Source organism: Vicia villosa, linkage group LG1 (assembly GCF_029867415.1).
Source record: "Vicia villosa cultivar HV-30 ecotype Madison, WI linkage group LG1, Vvil1.0, whole genome shotgun sequence".
NCBI classification, from domain to species: Eukaryota; Viridiplantae; Streptophyta; class Magnoliopsida; order Fabales; family Fabaceae; genus Vicia; species Vicia villosa.
The window spans coordinates 19,306,143-19,324,076 of NC_081180.1; the positions used below are offsets into that span (position 1 = coordinate 19,306,143).

Here is a 17,934-nt window from a genome sequence, read left to right on the forward strand (position 1 = left end):
AATCAAGAGAATAAAAAAGGGAAATTCAAGTTTTAGGATTTCAAAATGTAAAACAAAGTTTAAGAGTCATACAACATGAAAGTTAAACCATAAAATTATCAAAATAGTTAAAGATGAAGGCGATATTTTGTGTTGGTCTACCAATAAGCTGAATAGTTAGAGAGAAACAAACATAAATACAAAGAAATTCAAAAGTAAAACGAATCTAACAAAGACAATAGAAACTCACATGTTTTTCTACCACAATCATCTCAAAATGCTCCTTTGCAGTTGAAGAAACCTTCCATTTGTGGTAAATTTTTACATCGATCTTCTATAGGTCTTTACGATCGTCGAATCTTGAAAGGTATTGCCATGTTGAAACAAAAGGAAAATCGCTTGAAGAAGCTGTATGTTCTTGAAAAGTATATGGCAGAGATGGAGTGAAGAAAGGGAAAGTTGGAAAAGAGGAAGCCTGTCTGCCCTCCTTGAAGAAACAAAATGTTGGAGTAAAAGGCAGAGGGATATGAGATGGAGTAGAAGGCAGATGGATGTGACATATTCGTTAGGGGTACGGGTAGATTGGGATAGGAATTCATCAAGAAGGTCCGGTTTCAATTGAAGTGGTTCAACATTTAGGATATTGTAAAAAAATATTCAATTTACCCTCAAAATAATGATTTGTCAAAAGTAGAGCAAAACTTAGAAAAGACTTTTCCAGAACCATTCTTTTTCTTATATGGTAGATATCTTTTATAAGAAAATATTTTTTTTGCCCTTTAAACCAAACACTCATCAAATCAAAAAAGAAAAAAAGAAAACAAGAATTTGTTTTTCTGTTTTGTTCCTCTCTTTCTATCCATAATTCACAATTCACGTTCGTTTTTCAACTCAAATACAAGATTAATGCAAAAAACGAAGGATGGAATGAATGATCTTTACCTGCAATTCCAGCTTATTTTGTTCCATTTGAAGTGATGAAATACAACAACGATGTTTTGGTGTTGAAAAGTTGATTGAAAATGAGATAAAGTTTTTAAAGGATTTTGCAATGGAGTATGCCTTTAGCATGAAGAAGAAAATCATGCAAGGTGGTGTTTTATCAACTTTTTCGTTGGGCGTTTCCGGAGATGCATCTATGGAAATATCACCGACTTGTTTTTTAAATCAGTTGCGTGAATAACAAAATCCCATGAATGAGTGTATGAGGATTCATCTCCGAAAACACCCAAACATTATACAGAGATGCACCTCCGGACCATTTTTTTTTTATAAAATTAGGATGAAACTCAGAAAAGAAAGGATTGACATGATTTTGAGTGCATCCAGAAATACATCTATAACGCATGAAGGTCATTTTTAAAATTTTTAAATGTGTGGTATACACGAATAAGGGGTGGCAAAATGAGCCCGGCCCGTTGGGCATGCCCGTTTTGTCCACACTTTTTCGCGGGGTGGTCCAAGGTTTTAGGCTCGCAACCTCAAATATGTCTTTTTTTTTGTGGACATGGATATTTACATAAAATTTTATATTTTTAAGTCTAAAAGATACAAGATCCGCGAGCATTCTCTGTCCAACCCTAATTATTTTGCAAGGCGGATCAAAATTTAAGGCTCACATTCTCAATTACAACTACTCTGCTGTGCTCTGTTTTTGCGCGGGCCACATTCTCAATCCCTGCGTATAAGGGTGAAAAAGCATTTTTCTAAGAATGCTTATCAAATCAAATAAATTTCTTTTATAAGAAAATATTTGTTGGGCCTTTAACCAAACCCTCATCAAATCAAAAAATAAAAATAAAAACAAGAATTTGTTTTTCTGTTTTGTTCCTCTCTTTCTATCCACAATTCACATTCACGCATTCACTCACTCTTTCACTTTCAGTGTTCCCCGACAAAGATTCTGTTTCCTCCTCAACCCCACGCCTACACATGAATGCCGCAAAGCTTCTCCCCATGTTCGCCGTTCACGGCGTTGATGCTTCCTTCCCACTGCCCTCCACCACAAACAACTCCTTCAAAAACACACCTTTCACCATACCCACTTCCCATAACACAACCAATATCAGGCTAGCCAAAGCCTTGACCCCATGTTGCTGCACTATAGACTCAAAGTCCATCGGAGGAGACGTTTTCTCGGTGACTCCGCCGAACAAGTGTGATGTGGATTACCTAGGAGAAAGCACAAAGGGTGATTTGAATGTTAAGTTGGAACAGCTTGAGGCTTTTGGTAAATTTTGAAACTTTAATAAATTCCCATTGTTTTTCTGCAACCCTTTATGGTGCCCATTTGGATTTTCACTATTTCACTACAGTTTCAAATTTTTTTGTTGGGTGTGTTTGGTAGATCGGGTCGTGGTTTGTATGTATTTTGTCTGTTTAGAAAATTGGGAATGGCATGTGATGTTTTCATTTAATATGTTTTTGTTATCCTAATAGTCACAAAAGTGTCTCCTTGCTTATTTTGTTGTTATTATCGGTTAAAGTCGAAAATGTTTCCTCAAACCAAACAGAATCCAAGGTGTTACTACATTGAATGTGGTTTTTGTTAATTAATGCTAACATGTGAAATATTGGTTTCTTAACTTGTAGGAATTGGTGATGCTGCATTTGAAGGTCCAATTGAGCAAGTGGCTAGATCCGAGGCTAGAGAGGCGGAAGATTTGCTGAGAGACTTGGGCATTCCGGTGCAGTGTTTTTTTGCTTACTTGTGTCTTTTTGAGTTTACTAATGTTCTTGGCTTGAATGATTCTGTGGTCTACTTCAATTTTTGTATTTTCAATCTTCTCTGTTAGGATTTTTGCTAGGGCGTTGTTTCATGTACAGGTATATGGTAAGTAAAACTCAGCGTTTTTGTTTCCTCTGTAGAGCCCCTCTTCATCCAGAAACTCACCTCGTGGAATATTCTGCACCCGTACGTTGAATCTGCGGTCAATTAGTGCCATTGGATATGATATGGACTACACCCTTATCCATTATAATGTGAAGGTATACACCTCTTTGTCATATATCATATTAGTTTGTATGAGAGAGGTTATTTATTGTTGTGTTACGTGAAACTGTAGGCTTGGGAAGGACGGGCTTATGACTACTGTATGGAAAACCTGAAGAATATGGGCTTCCCTGTTGACGGACTTGCATTTGATCCGGACCTGGTAACATGTTCTCTCTAACAAGCTGAAGGCATTTGTAAATCCAATCCGTATTATCTCTTGTTTGTTGGAGTGATCTTTGCAATTTTTTGTAAACTGTTCAGGTAATTAGAGGTCTTGTCATAGACAAAGAGAGAGGGAACTTGGTTAAAGCTGATCGATTTGGTTATGTAAAAAGAGTCATGCATGGCACCAAAATGTTATCTACTCGGGCTGTTAGGTAAGTGTCAGGCCTTGTAATTTTAATTTATGATAATGGAAATCCATGTAGTGTCTGTCTCTTGTTATATCATCACATTCTGCACTATTTAACTTATTAAGACATGCATCACTTTAGGATACCAAGAGAGTGCATTGAAGATAAATATGATGTTTTGAAAACCGTTGCTTAATTCAAATAACAAAATATTCACATTGACATGAGTATACACTATTACTCATCATGTGCCTATGCTCACACACATTAATAGCTTAGTAGATGTCATTTATAGAAAATTGGTGTAATAGTTTCTGTAGTGCTACTTAATTTTGTATGCAATGGAAGTGAGATGTACGGGAGAGAACTGGTGGACCTGCGAAAAGAGAGTCGATGGGAGTTTCTCAACACACTATTCTCCGTGTCTGAAGCAGTGGCCTACATGCAGGTATGTTGCAATTACTGTTGAAGCCATAGAACTTTCAGAATGGAAGTGATTATTATATTATAATGAGACCTTATTGATGATATATAATTTATTTCAGATGGTTGACAGATTGGATGATGGAACCATACCGGCAGAACTTGGACCCCTTGATTATAAAGGTCTTTATAAGGTAATGTGATGCAAAAAAATTGTAAATACTATTAAATTTGATGAGGGAGTTTTTTTTCTTTACTATTGGCACAACTTTCAGGCTGTTGGAAAAGCTCTTTTCTGGGCTCATGTTGAAGGGCGTCTTAAGGTCAACACATTCTTCTTGCTGTCTTGGCCGCTACAAAATTTCGATGTTGTTCTTTATTAACATTTCACATAAAATGACTTATGAAAATTTTGCAGAGCGAGATCATGTCTAAACCTGAACAGTTTGTGGAGCCTGATCCAGAATTACCTTTGGCCCTTTTGGATCAAAAGGAGGTATTGCCTCAAATGTTTTAATTTTTTTTGCATAGCAATTGATGCCCGAATACTGCTTACTCTGTTATCTTCATTAAACAGGCTGGGAAAAAGCTTGTGCTTATTACCAACTCGGACTTTCATTACACAGACAAAATGATGCGACATTCTTTTAATAGATTCCTTCCAAATGATATGGAATGGAGAGATCTTTTTGACATTGTAAGTTCGTTTAACTTAATTTTCAATAAAACTGATCTCTCTTGACATTGGAGGGATGATAAATGCTCTATATCCTCTTCGACACTTTGTTCATTATCAACCCTGTCGTATTGTGAGATAAGCTTTTCATAAATGGACAATGGATAGGTAATTGTGTCAGCGAGAAAACCAGAGTTTTTCCAAACGTCAAGCCCCATGTATGAAGTGGTGACAGGCGAGGGTCTAATGCGTCCATGCTTCAAGGCTCAACCTGGTAATTTGTACTCTTGAAGCAAATATATGCTAGAATTTTTGAATTGTTTCTATCATGGTAACATATATCAGAAATGCGAAATAGCTACATTTTCTTTAAAGTTTCTCTTTAATACAACTTAGACAACAATCATTCTAGTTTTGACTATGGATGATTGAACTGCTAAATTTACTAATGGTTATTGTGCTTTGCCGTATTCTGCAGGTGGCTTGTACTCGGGGGGAAGTGCACAAATGGTTGAAAATTCTCTAGGTATCCACGGAGATGAGATTTTGTATGTTGGTGACCATATTTACACTGATGTCAGTCAATCCAAACTCCATTTGAGATGGAGAACAGCGTTGATTTGTAGAGAACTTGAAGAAGAGGTTAGTATAATCAGTTCACAAAGGCCTCATTTCGTAGTAAAGAAATTTCTGAAACATTATTTTTTCGAATTTCAAAATAATAATACACCTTTTTTTGAGGAAAAATATTATATGATTGTTTGTTCAATTACGTATATAGGAAATATGGTGCATTTGTTTGATCCAAATATTAATTGTCCTTGCACTTTTGTAAATGTTAAAACGTCAGTACAATGCCTTGATTAATTGCCGAAGTGATAGAGAATCATTGATAGAGCTTATAAATCAAAAGGAAGTAGTGGGAGATCTCTTTAACCAACTTCGACTAGCTCTGCAAAGGCGAAGCAAAGACCGCCCTGCTCAAGTAAGTTTCGGTCCTATAATCTTATTGCATATGCTAGTTATTCTTTATTATTAGGTGCTTAAGTTTTGGTCCTATTGTTACTTTAACACCAATAGTAAGATTTTCAATGTACTTGAAGACCCTTGCAGCAACTAACATGGAAGATGAAGACCTCACTGAAAGCATGCAAAAGCTCCTTATTGTTATGCAACGACTAGATGATAAAATTGGCCCTATGCTGGAGGCGGACGGAGGGCTTTTCAACTCAAGGTAAGTTCAAAGAATAGACCTTTTTCATTTAAAAATTCTGTAATTGTACTCGGCGTTTTCTGTTACAAAAAGCGTTCGCGATTAACTTGGCTTAATTGTCTGTATTAGGTGGGGATTTCTATCTCGTGCTGGATTGTGGGATAAGAGCCATTTGATGAGACAAATTGAGAAGTAGGTTCTTTCCTATTGATGTCCATGATCTTGTTTTATCATTTCGCTCTTTTGATATTGAACTGTTTAAATTTATCATCGCAGGTATGCTGATATTTACACGTCTAGGGTGTCAAACTTTTTATATTATACGCCATTCATGTATTTTCGCTCTCAGGAACAGGTACTCAAACAACCTTTTTTGTTACCTTGTCATTTATAGCCATAAAACATTGGGTTATAATTTGAATTTTGAACCGACATTGATTTGTTTCCTTATGTTCTGCAGAACCTCGCACACGACTCTTACACGCACTATTGTTCACAAATCAATAATGAAGTTTCTTCCTAGAGACAATGGAAGAAAAACGAGGAGGATAAATATCACGAATAAAGAATCTGCATTTGACATTATAAGTAGATGTATCATTATAACAATATTTAAACATTGTGATGATGATGATGATACCGTGTATTTTTTAAGCTAATATCGAGCCCTCGAAGAACTGAAGAAGCACTTTTGCTTTGGCCTGGTTAGAGGAGAGTAGAGACCCAAGCAAAAAGGGAAATAAACAGTACTAGGGCTAGGGATTTTGTTTCCAAATGACTGAAATTGGTATCATCTGAATTATAACTCGTAATTTATGTTATATGATGTGATCACATCATAACTTGGCAAAACATTATTGGAATCTGCCAAGCAAATTTGTATCCTGTATTTGGTTCAGATGAATTACATTCCTACAATTATGATAGATGTTAATGTTATGCAATTCCTTATCTCAGTTATCTGTAATATCTTTTATTCCCCTTGGAAGCAGGAATAGCATAACCTAGGACATTCAGTGATTCCAGAACATTCAACGATAGCAGGATATAGATGTTCTGAATGATTTGTGTAAGAAGATTAACAAGAAACGAAAGTAAAAGATAATAAAAACGGCCAATCTTTATTAATGCAGTTTGATTAATAATGTCTCCCTTTGTGACTATAGAACAATTATAGTTCCTTGTATTTCTGTCTAATACTTCGGATTACCTTGCTAAATACAGTATATGTAAAACTACAACACAATTTACAATCATATTACTGAGCTGTATTGCGAGAGCTACTGGCCTACTGCCTATGTGCCCACAACAAACAGTTGAGTCTTAGCTGTATTGCGAGAGCTATTGGCCTACTGCCTCTGTGCCCACAACAAACAGTTGAGCCTAAGTTGAGTCTTAGCTGTATTGCGAGAGCTATTGGCCTACTGCCTCTGTGCCCACAACAAACAGTTGAGCCTAAGACTCGGTTGAAATTTTTAAATATGTTCTTCTTTGTCGTAATATGAGTCATCCTCAACAATTTCCATCTCGACTAATATTAAACCCTTATAAACACTTTCAGCATGACAGTCACATTCTAGCAACTAGGGAGGTGCACTTCCGGCTTAACATTGAGAAACATGTAACGAACTTCTACTTGTTATTGATGATTGACTTGATCAGCATATCTGTTGCATTATCTGAAGTATGAACTTTTTAAAGATGCAAGTAACTCTAATATTGTAAAATCTCGCATTAATATTGTTGTGAATTCAATGCCAAGAACAAAGTATAATGCAAGGGAAGAATAAAGAACAAGGAAGAAGAAGAACACAATAATTTGTTATAACTGCTATTCTTTCACTTTCTTTTAGAAAACAAGATTACAAGTTTACAAGAATAGCAAATAACATCTCTCACCCTAAATCAGGATTTGCAGCGTTGCAATGATGAGAGACTAGTATGCTATGTATAATAAAACCTAACATACTAACTAATGGGCTTTTACAAGGCCCATTATACAAGTCAACTTAATAAACAAGCTAACTTAACAAATTAATGTTTAAACACTAAAACCTAATTTAACATGCTAATAACCCTAGCATCTCCGACACCTGCATGCTCGACCCATCTTCGACTACATGCACACTTCGACACCGACATATGAGCAACCTTCGACTTCATGCTTTACCCTGTCGAACCGTCGAACCAAGAAGCTACCCTTCGACCATACTAGAGTTCGATCCAATATCTCACAAATATACTTGATTCTGACATGATACACATGATTGTTTGTCAAATAAAATACACTATAGCTGTCACAATGTAACTGAATTTCATCTCACCAATCTTGTAAGTCATAGGGTTTCTTTGACAACTTCACCTATTGTTATATACTCTTTTTCAGTTGTCGACGTGACCACTATGAATTGAACCAATGATTTCCAACAAATAGCTCTTCATGTTAAGTAAACACAAACCCTATTGTAGACCTTATATCATTCAAATCACCAACATAGCATGAATCAATATATCCTAAAATGGAAAGATTACCATGTTCACTGCTAAATATGATACCATGATTCGTTGTACCCTTGAAGTATTTGAAAATCTACTTGACTGCTTCGGAGTGACGCTTGTACGATTTGGACATAAACTTACAAACTTGACTAATAACTTGTGAAAAATTTGCTCTAGTGTAGACCATAGTATAAATTAAACAACCAACAACACTGACATAAGAAACTTTTGAAATATACTCACCTGCTGGATATGTCTTTCGAGACCGATCCAATGAGAGCATAAAGTGATTCGCCAATGTGTGAATACAAGATCACACTCACAAAGATGTTTTTGATTCATGGCAAACTCAACAAGCATACAAGCAACAAGGCACAAACAGAAGAACTCAAAGAAAAGCAAGCATTGGTCACTCATGACAGAGCAGGTCGACCTACTATGCATATAGGTCGACTCAATACAAGTAAAACAAGAGGAACTCAGAAAAACAGCAGTCAGGTCGACCTACTCCCAACCCAGGTCGACCTAAAATGGAGAAATTTACATATCATTCTGCTAGGTCGACCTACACAACAACTAGGTCGACCTAAACTGAGGAAAGGTCCCTAAAACGTATCTGAAGTGGATTCTGGTCGACCTACTTCTTTAACAGGTCGACCTAACTGGGAACAAATGTTATTCAAAGGATATGCAGCTCTGTTAGGTCGACCTAAGCACTACAAGAGGTCGACCTATTTGATCAAAAATGCCAAAATTTCTGGTTTTCTTTGCTCCAACTGATAAGCTCTCACATATATTGTCCAAGGTTCATTATTGCTTCTCAACACCAACAACTGAAAGATACACAAAGGCTTCTCATCTTCGTTCTTCATCATCTCCAACACAATTACACATAATCATTCTTGTGTTGAGGGTTAATGATCGAGTTCGATAACGTCCATGGAACGGAATTGAAGATTCCTAGTGGGTGAAGATTTGTGGGGTTTTTGGTGAATAAAATCTGAGGGTTTTGTCCTCCAAGATTGGTGAATTTTGGGGGTTTTAATCAAGAGGCTTCATCAAGGATCCAGCTGAGTGTTAAAATTGTAGAACAAGTGTTCAAGCAATTCAAGACACTGCAGAAAGGGATCAGAGTGAAGCTCTTGGAAGACCTTAATCTGGCTCAAGATTAAGGGGGAAGAAGATTCAAAGGATCAACAAATTTGGTTTATTGTTTATCGCTTTGTTATCTTCTTTGTATAAACTGCTTTCAACATTAATGGAAGATTTTCCAATTTCAATTTGGAATTGGGGGCAGACGTAGTCGTAGCAAGGACGATCGACGAACTGCCTAAACAAATATCGTGTTCTTGTCGCTTTTATCTTTTCATTTACGTTTTGTTCATATTTGGTTATAATTGCAAATTGATCAATGATTCGAGTGTTAAAATTGTGAATTAAGGACTTGCATAAACATCACAATTCATCACACATTGAATCACCATCAATTTGATCATTATCACCAAGTGTTTGTGTTTTTGCTTCTTTCACTATTACTGCATTGCAAACCAAAGTTTATCAATTTAGAAGTTAATCGATTTTCAACTGTGAAACGTATTGATTCGATAACATATCACCTCATCGTTAATCTCAATTATCTTGTGGTTTTGGCACATATACGACCCTTGCAATAACGGTCCGGAATAGACGCAAGTCGATTCAGAACCGCCTTCGCATTAGTTCGAAATAATTCCGAAAAACTCTGTGAGATCTATTCACCCCCCTCTAGATCCTTAGGCCAGCGTCTAACACAATGGAATAATCACAACCTTCAAATTACTCATGTCAAACTTGTCAAACACCTTTTCAACATAGCTTTTATGAGAGGACCATAATTTTCTGGCATTCTTATCTTTATGAATTTCCATATCAATAATTTTCTTAGCAGCACAGTCTTTCATGTCAAACTTCTTTCCCAACATGATTTTTCAATTCATTTACGTCATGTAAATAATTAGTAGCAATCAACATATCACCAACATACAATAATATGAAAATAAAAGAGTCATCATCAAAGCTTCTGACATAAACACAACAATTATATTCATACCTTCTGTAACCACTATGAAATATGTATGATTCAAAGCACTTGTACCATTGTCTTGGAGACTACTTTAAACCATACAAATTTTTTTTCAATTTATAAACTAGTCTATCGTGTTCAATGTCACTAAATCCCCCCGTCTACTCCATCTAAATTTGCTTATATAGGTTACTGTGATGAAATGATGTCTTCACATTTATCTGTTATAAATGCATGTCTCATCTGGCTACCAAGGCTAACATTTTCAAATAGAAGCATGTTTGAAGAATGGAGAAAAAAATCTCATCATAGTCAATTCACTTTTGCTGTGAGTAACCCTTTGCTACAAAATCTCATCATAGTCTTCATACTCATATCTTTAGGGAGGGAATCATTTGACACTGGTGTCAAACATTAACTTTGACATCAAATTCTACCTCTTTATTATTATTAATTCAATGACTAAGATAGATTTCCTTAAAAAACTCATGTGTTCATTTTTAAATAAATATATCTTAAACTTTAGATTAATAATAATAAATTGGTAGAATTTGATGTCATGACACTTTGGAAGACCCACTTATTTTTATGAAGGTTTATTTTAGCAAGCATTAATTAAAAAATGATTAAATGCACCTTAAGGTGCATGTTGATAAAACACACATTCATAAAAATAAGTGGGTGTATTTTAGCAAATCTATGTGTGGTTTGCTAAAATACACCCACTTATTTTTATGAAGATGTGTTTTAGCAAGTTTTAACTAAAAAATTATTAAATGCACCATAAAATGTATGTTGCTAAAATAGACCTTTATAAAATTAAGTGGATTCCCGCACTCTCCAATCACCTATCCACAAGAAACAATTGAGCCCAAGACCCGTTTCAAATTTTCATATATTGTGTTTTTCTTTGTCTTAATATGATTCATACTCAATCATTTATGTAGTCCGAAAATACACTTTGTATGGAGAGCCTTTCTTTTAAACGATAAAAAAAACTAGTTTTGAATTTTAAAGTCGATTAAAAACCATTTTTCTCAAAAGTAAATTGTAACCAGTTTTTGTTTTGCTAAAAAAGTATGACTAGCAATCCAACCCATTGTGAATTTGTGATACTAGTTATAATGTTTTAATGTTGTTTGTTTACTTTGCACAACCTGATTTGAGAACTTGAAAATGCTGAGAAAGCCACAATAGCATGAAACAGAACTAAGCCTAAGAAGCTCTTCATTGTACTTGTACTATGTGCACACTTTGCTAAAACCTTCTTCACCTGTCAATTAATTCAAAGTAGCTGCTTCACAAATGCAGACATCATTTAACTAAAATTTTGAATTTAAACAAATATAACATATCGAATACAGAACTTCCCAGTTACATCTCTGAAACATCCCTAAAGCTAAATCCCTATTTTAAGCTCCCCTACTCCAGCAACTTAATGACTATGAAGCATCAAGCAGAAACATCAAATGAATGTGAAAAAATCAGTCCAAAAACACAGCTTTGCATTTTCTTATGGTATGATGCATACCAAAACTTTTTGCAGGGGAATCTGGTGGAGGCAGCAAGTGACTTTCATTATAGTTGATAGAAACAAGACAAAGACCGTGTGGTGGAAGAAAAAACGAGTATTTTGCAAGCTCCGTGCGATCTCGACTTGCCATAATATGTGGAACAATGTCCGGAGGAATCGCTTCCTTACCTACTTGAAGCAATAAAGCCACCTAAAAATGCAAACAGATACATGTCATTAGTATTACCATTCAATATCATCAACTATACCGTAATTTTGCATTTGCAAAAGAACTTTTTTTATGAATACCATGTTTCGGACTTGTCTGTACAAGAAACCCGAGCCTTCGACTTCTAGCTGTAAAAGAGCTCCCTACACATAGATGTTGAAATGATCAACTTAATAGTATTCCTAGTTCCCGAAAAATAAACCAAGATGCCGCAAAAATGGAAAATTTAGTGCGAAATATTGATAATAAGTACCATTTCTTTCACGCCAAATCGGAAAATATGTTTCACTGGATCAGGTACGCGATCATTATGAGATGCATTTTCGAAAGCAGAGAAATCGTGCTTCCCAATAAAATATTGCGCAGCTTCTCTCATAGCAGCGCTATTGAGTTTATACATATTATGGTAAGCGAAATGGCGCTGGAACGGATCCATGACGGTATCACTGTAAATCTTGTAATGATAAATCTTACTTTTTACCGAAAACCGAGCATGGAATTCATCGGACGCAGGGCTGATCTCTCTAAGTCGGATATCAGAAGGAAGAAGACCATTTAAAGCCGCGTGAATTCTATCCAAGTTTTCGTAATTAAAGGGTGTAAGAAAATGTGCAACCTGCCGTCACAATAAGATATGAAACTCCAATTCAACGGTTGCTAGTTGAAAATTGAAAATGGCATATATACCTGACCCCAGGCATGGACTCCTGCATCAGTTCTGCTTGCACCAACCAACTGAAGATCCTTCCTTTGAAGCTTTGTTGTTTGAATTAAAGCTTTTTCGATTGCGCATTGTATAGTGGGGGGAGACTCCTGATATTGCCAACCTGAAAATATAAATTCGTCTGGTAAGGATTGTCTCTACTTATAAGCACGTGTTGAAACCAAACCATATATTGTTCGACGTGAAAATTTAATATAATATAATATGGAAAAAAGAGATATGCACTGACAGTGTAAAACTGTCAACCAATAACGATCATGAATCAGGATAAGTCAGACTGAAAATTTAAAAAAGCTTGTATGACATGGCAGAACGTTATATTCTAATTGCATATTTTTTACACTGTCGGTGTATAACCACTAAACTCTAATACTGGAACAAGACACAGTAACACAATGACCCATGTTAATGTTTTTTTGAGATAGGTAAAGAGGAACATGCCTGCATATCTGGTTCCATCATATGCCAAAACCAAGCGCCACTTATACCCATTTTGATTGGGTTTCACTTCCACAACATCACTAGAATTCAACTGCAAAATTCACCCAGAAGAAAACGTTGATTAATTATGATGAGAAAGATGGAAGAAGGAGGGAAGTGATAGAGAATTGATTGAAAGATAACATACCGAAAGAAGGGAAGTTGGAGATGGCAACGGAGCAACCAGTGGTGTTGCTGCGGCAGCACAATTCATCTCTCTCAAACATCAACTACAATGTGCCTGTTATTCTTCATTTTTAATTAATTATCTCTTTGCTTTTTGGAAGATAAAATTTCAAAAAAAAATATTCAAAAATATTATTTTATTTTTGAGTAATTTCTTACATAGATATTTCATTTATTGAATGTTAAATTTTCTCATTTAATTTATAATAAATCAATTTAAAAATATAATGTTTTTTAATTTTTTTACGATAAATGGAACGGACTTTTAAAATGTTTTATTTTTTTATCAAGTACTTCGACTAAAACATTCAGGACTTCGACATCAGCATGTGAACAGACTTCGACATCATGCTTAATCTATGTCGAACCAAGAAGTTACCATTGTCGGCACTAGAGTATGATCCAAAATCTCACAAATCTCTACCTTTGAACAAACTCTAAGACATCAAGGAAACAAACTAACTTTCTTCATGCAGTTTTATCAACTGCATACAATAGAAAAACTTGCAACTTGACAATGTCTTAGTGATCATATCAACAACATTATATTTTGTTGAAACCTTCAGTATTTGAACTTCTCCACGCTCGACTATCTCTTTGGAGAAATGCAGTCTCACATCGATGTGCTAAGTTAGCTCATGATAAGCTGAATTATTCCACAGGTGTATCACACTTTAGCTATCACATTTAACAATGATTGATTGACCTTGAAGTTTTACCTCCTTAGAGAAACCTTCAAGCCACAATGCTTCTTTCACAACTTCAGTGTGGGTAATATATTTCGCTTCAGTGGTTGAGAAGGCAACAACCTTCTGAAGTGTCGCTTTCCAACTGATTGATGTGCAAAACATAGTGAAAATATATCCAAAAATAGTTTTTTTGGAATCCATACAACATGTATAATCAGCGTCGACATATCCTTCAGTTTCTACTTAACTACAATCACCACGGGCTCCACCATAAATCAGGACTTTATTCAGAGACCCATTTATGTATCTTAGAATCCATATACCTACTTATAAGGATCGCTCCGTAGGATATGTTTGGCCTCATACAGACCATATCATACATCAAAGAACCTATTATACTAGCATATGGAATGATATTCATATAGTCTCTTTCAGCTTCAATACTCGGACTTTGAGTTGTACTCAACTTGAATTGAGGATTTGTTGGTGTCATAATAGGCTTTGAATTCGACATATCAAAATTGTCGAGAATCTTCTGTAGCTATGTCTATTAAGATAAGCATAATCTCGGCTGCTTTTATCTCTCTGGATATCAATCCCAAGAATTTTGGATGCAGCTCCCAGACCCTTCATGCCGAACTCCTTATTGAGTTTAACCTTCACCTTCATTACATCCTCGACATGGTTGCTTGCTATGATAATATCATCCACATAAAGCCAAAAAATTACAAGTGAACTTTTAGGTCCAATACTGAAGTAAACACAGTAGTCAAACTGGATCCTAGTGAAACTTATGTGTGCCATGAATTTGTCGAATCTCCTATTCCATTGACGAGGAGATTTTTTCAGGCTGTATACGACCTATCAGCTTGCACACATAATCATCCTTTCCCTTTTTTGCATACCCTTTAGGTTGCCTTATTGGAATTGTTTCATCTAGATCACCATACAAGAAAGCGGTTTTCACATCCCTCTGTTCAAGTTCTAGGTCGAACTTTGCCACCATGGATAACAACATTCTAATGGATATATGCTTCACAACAGGTTAGAACACATCTTTGAAGTCAACTCCTTATTTCTGAGTGAACCCCCTAGCAACCAACTTTGCACTGTATCTCTTCGACATCACTCCTTTGATTCCTTTATTAACCTTAAAAATACACTTACAATTGACTAACTTGGCCCCTAAAGGTTTCTCAATCAGCTCCCAAGTGCTATTATCATGAAGAGATTTCATAGAATCATCCATGGCTTTCATTCATTCAGTCTTATTTGGACTTTTCACAACTTTCTTGTAGTCTTAAGGTTTTTCATTAAGAACCTCATTTGTAGAGATTAAGGCAAATGCTATGAGATCTACATAACCAAGTCTCTGAGGTGGCTTAATGACTCTTCTCGACCTCTCTCTAGCCAGTAGGTAGTCATTATCAGTCTCCTCATCTTCATCAGCAACTTGGGCTTCTTCTTCAACTTCATATGGGTTATGCAATTCAACATAACTATATTCCACCTCAACATGAATCTCTTCCTATTCCAGTTCTTCTTCAGAGATTTTTGTGTTTCGACCAGCAAATTCAATTTTATTGAATGTCATTTTTGCTAATTGAAAACTACATATTGACTTATGATACACCTCTTGTGACCTAGCTATAGGAACCACAACTTATAAGCTTTGAATCCTTCAGGGTGGCCCAAGAACATGCATCTTAGAGCTTTAGGTTCGACCTTGTCTTGTCTAATTTGAGCATAGGCTACATAGCCAAATAGTCTAAGTTTTTCGAGATTAGATGGATGTCATAACCAAACTTCTTTAGGTGGCTTCATCCCTAAGGAGGTCGAGGGACAACTATTTATCAGATATGCTGTAGTCAGAACAATCTCAGCCTAAAACACCTTCTTCAATCCAACACTAACAAACATGCATCTAACTCTTTCCAAAATGATTCGATTAAACCTTTTAGCTAAACCATTTTGTTGGGGGATTACCTACAATAGTTTTGTGCCTTGCAATACGAGACATAACATAATAGCCGTCAAATTCCACCATTGTCTATTCTCAACCTCTTGACTTTCTTTCCAGTTTAATTTTCAACTAGAGTCTTCCAACTTTTGAAAATTTCAAAAGTTTCACCTTTAGCTTTCTAAATGAATACCCATAACTTTTTGAAATAATCATCTATGGATAGAAAATACCTTGCACATAAGTGTGAAGAAGGACACCTTAAATCCCCCCAAAGATTGGCATGAATTTAAGCGATCCATGTGTTCTTTGTTTACCTTTGTTAAACTTCACCCTACAGGATTTACCAAATACACAAGGTTCACAAAAATCTAGCTTTTCGACATTGTCTCCACATAGCAGACTTTGTTTTGACAATTTGACCATGCCTCTTTCAATGACATGGCCAAGTATCTTATGCCATATATCACTCTTTGACACATGTTTTGTGGACACCACATATGCTAAACCACTTACAATCTCAACCTCAAGGGTATACAGACCTTACCTTTTGATTCCTTTCAAGACTTCCATCGACCCCTTCATTACCCTTAGGATACCTTCCTCTCCTTTGAAAACATATCCTATCTTTTCGGTTTCACCAAGAGAAAACAAATTTCTTTTTAAATCAGGTACATACCTGACACCTATAAAAAGCTTTATTGACTCATCATGGAGCTTGAATCTTACAGATCCAATTCTTGGATTCATGAATCTTTTCCCAGCAACACTGATCCACAATCTCGATCACAAAATTCCTCAAACACAACTTTTTTTTGGATTCATGTGCCAATTTCAACCTCATTCAAAGAACTATTCCTTGCAAGAATTGCTTCTCGAAATTACAAGAACAACAGATGATTCCAAATCATCTTGCACAATAGCGGCATTACCATTATCCTTACCACCATGATTATTTTGTCGATCAGGGCACACTTTTCGTGTGTGACCCTCCTTCTTGCAGTGATAACATCTAATTGTAGAAGTATCACCACCATAAAATTTCTGCTGACCTTTACCCTTCTTCTTTTCAAACTTACCATCTTTCTTCAAAAATTTCCCCTTAACAGAGAAACCTTCACCAACAGAAGATGGTTTATGCTTCTTCCTCTTGTTCAAGTCCTTTGAGTACAAGGCGGGTTGAACTTCTTCAAAGGTCAAGAACAACAACAACATGAGAGCATGGTAAAGCATACAAAAACAACAACAACATTTAATCTTCATCATCGATCTTGACATCAATATTTTAAAGATCAAGAATCAGCTTGTTAAACATATCCAACTGCTCAGCCAAGACCTTGTCCTCACTCATCTTGAATGAATGCAGAGCTTGCTTCAGGTAGAGGCGATTGACCAACCATTTGGTAATGTATAAAATTTTGAGTTTCGTCCATACACTTGCCTCCATCTTCTCCTTTGAAACCTGTCGGAAAACCTTATCACCAAGGCTCAATACAATGCTGTTGTGGGCATTCTCTATCATCCTTATTTTTTTCTTCTCCGTTAGTGAAACATCCATGGTTGCGTCTCCTTTTAACACTTTTAGCAAATCCTATTGAACCAGTAGGGTTTGCATCTTCAAGTGCCACAAAATGAAATCATTCGCACCGGTGAATTTCTCAATCTCATACTTTGCCGACGACATCTTCTTATCCACTCTCACGCACTAGTTTGTTGTAACTGAGTATCGTCAAGAACAAACCAAAACTACGAGAAAGATTGAGTTTATTGAACAAACACAAGAAATCCTATTAGGTTTTCACGAAAGAGAAAGAAGAGGGAATAAGAAGAAAACCAAGATTGGTTATAACAATTTTACTATTCACTTGCTCAATAAGGATTAAAAGATTACAAGTGAATAACAACAACTGACCTCCCTCAACAACCTAAGAGAACTAGTGTATTTATAGACTA

At 35.8% G+C, this 17,934-nt stretch overlaps 2 protein-coding genes across 2 annotated transcripts; one reads left to right on the plus strand and one right to left on the minus strand.

Moving 5' to 3' along the window:
• Positions 1–1,730: 1,730 nt before the first annotated feature.
• Positions 1,731–6,599, plus strand: LOC131630384 (uncharacterized). The gene is made up of 17 exons (XM_058901172.1): positions 1,731–2,209; positions 2,572–2,666; positions 2,848–2,967; positions 3,045–3,134; positions 3,236–3,351; positions 3,676–3,775; positions 3,873–3,944; positions 4,026–4,073; positions 4,169–4,246; positions 4,328–4,447; positions 4,595–4,700; positions 4,905–5,068; positions 5,277–5,411; positions 5,530–5,660; positions 5,769–5,831; positions 5,916–5,994; positions 6,100–6,599. Exons 1-17 carry the CDS (start codon positions 1,912–1,914, stop codon positions 6,160–6,162), a joined length of 1,878 nt encoding a protein of 625 aa, XP_058757155.1. The 5' UTR covers positions 1,731–1,911; the 3' UTR covers positions 6,163–6,599.
• A 4,727-nt stretch (positions 6,600–11,326) lies between these two features.
• Positions 11,327–13,413, minus strand: LOC131602104 (uncharacterized). The gene is made up of 6 exons (XM_058874112.1): positions 13,295–13,413; positions 13,108–13,198; positions 12,630–12,769; positions 12,196–12,558; positions 12,023–12,085; positions 11,327–11,924 (listed from the first exon to the last, which is right to left on the minus strand). The coding sequence occupies exons 1-6, from the start codon at positions 13,358–13,360 to the stop codon at positions 11,685–11,687; spliced, it is 963 nt and encodes a 320-aa protein (XP_058730095.1). The 5' UTR covers positions 13,361–13,413; the 3' UTR covers positions 11,327–11,684.
• Positions 13,414–17,934: the final 4,521 nt, after the last annotated feature.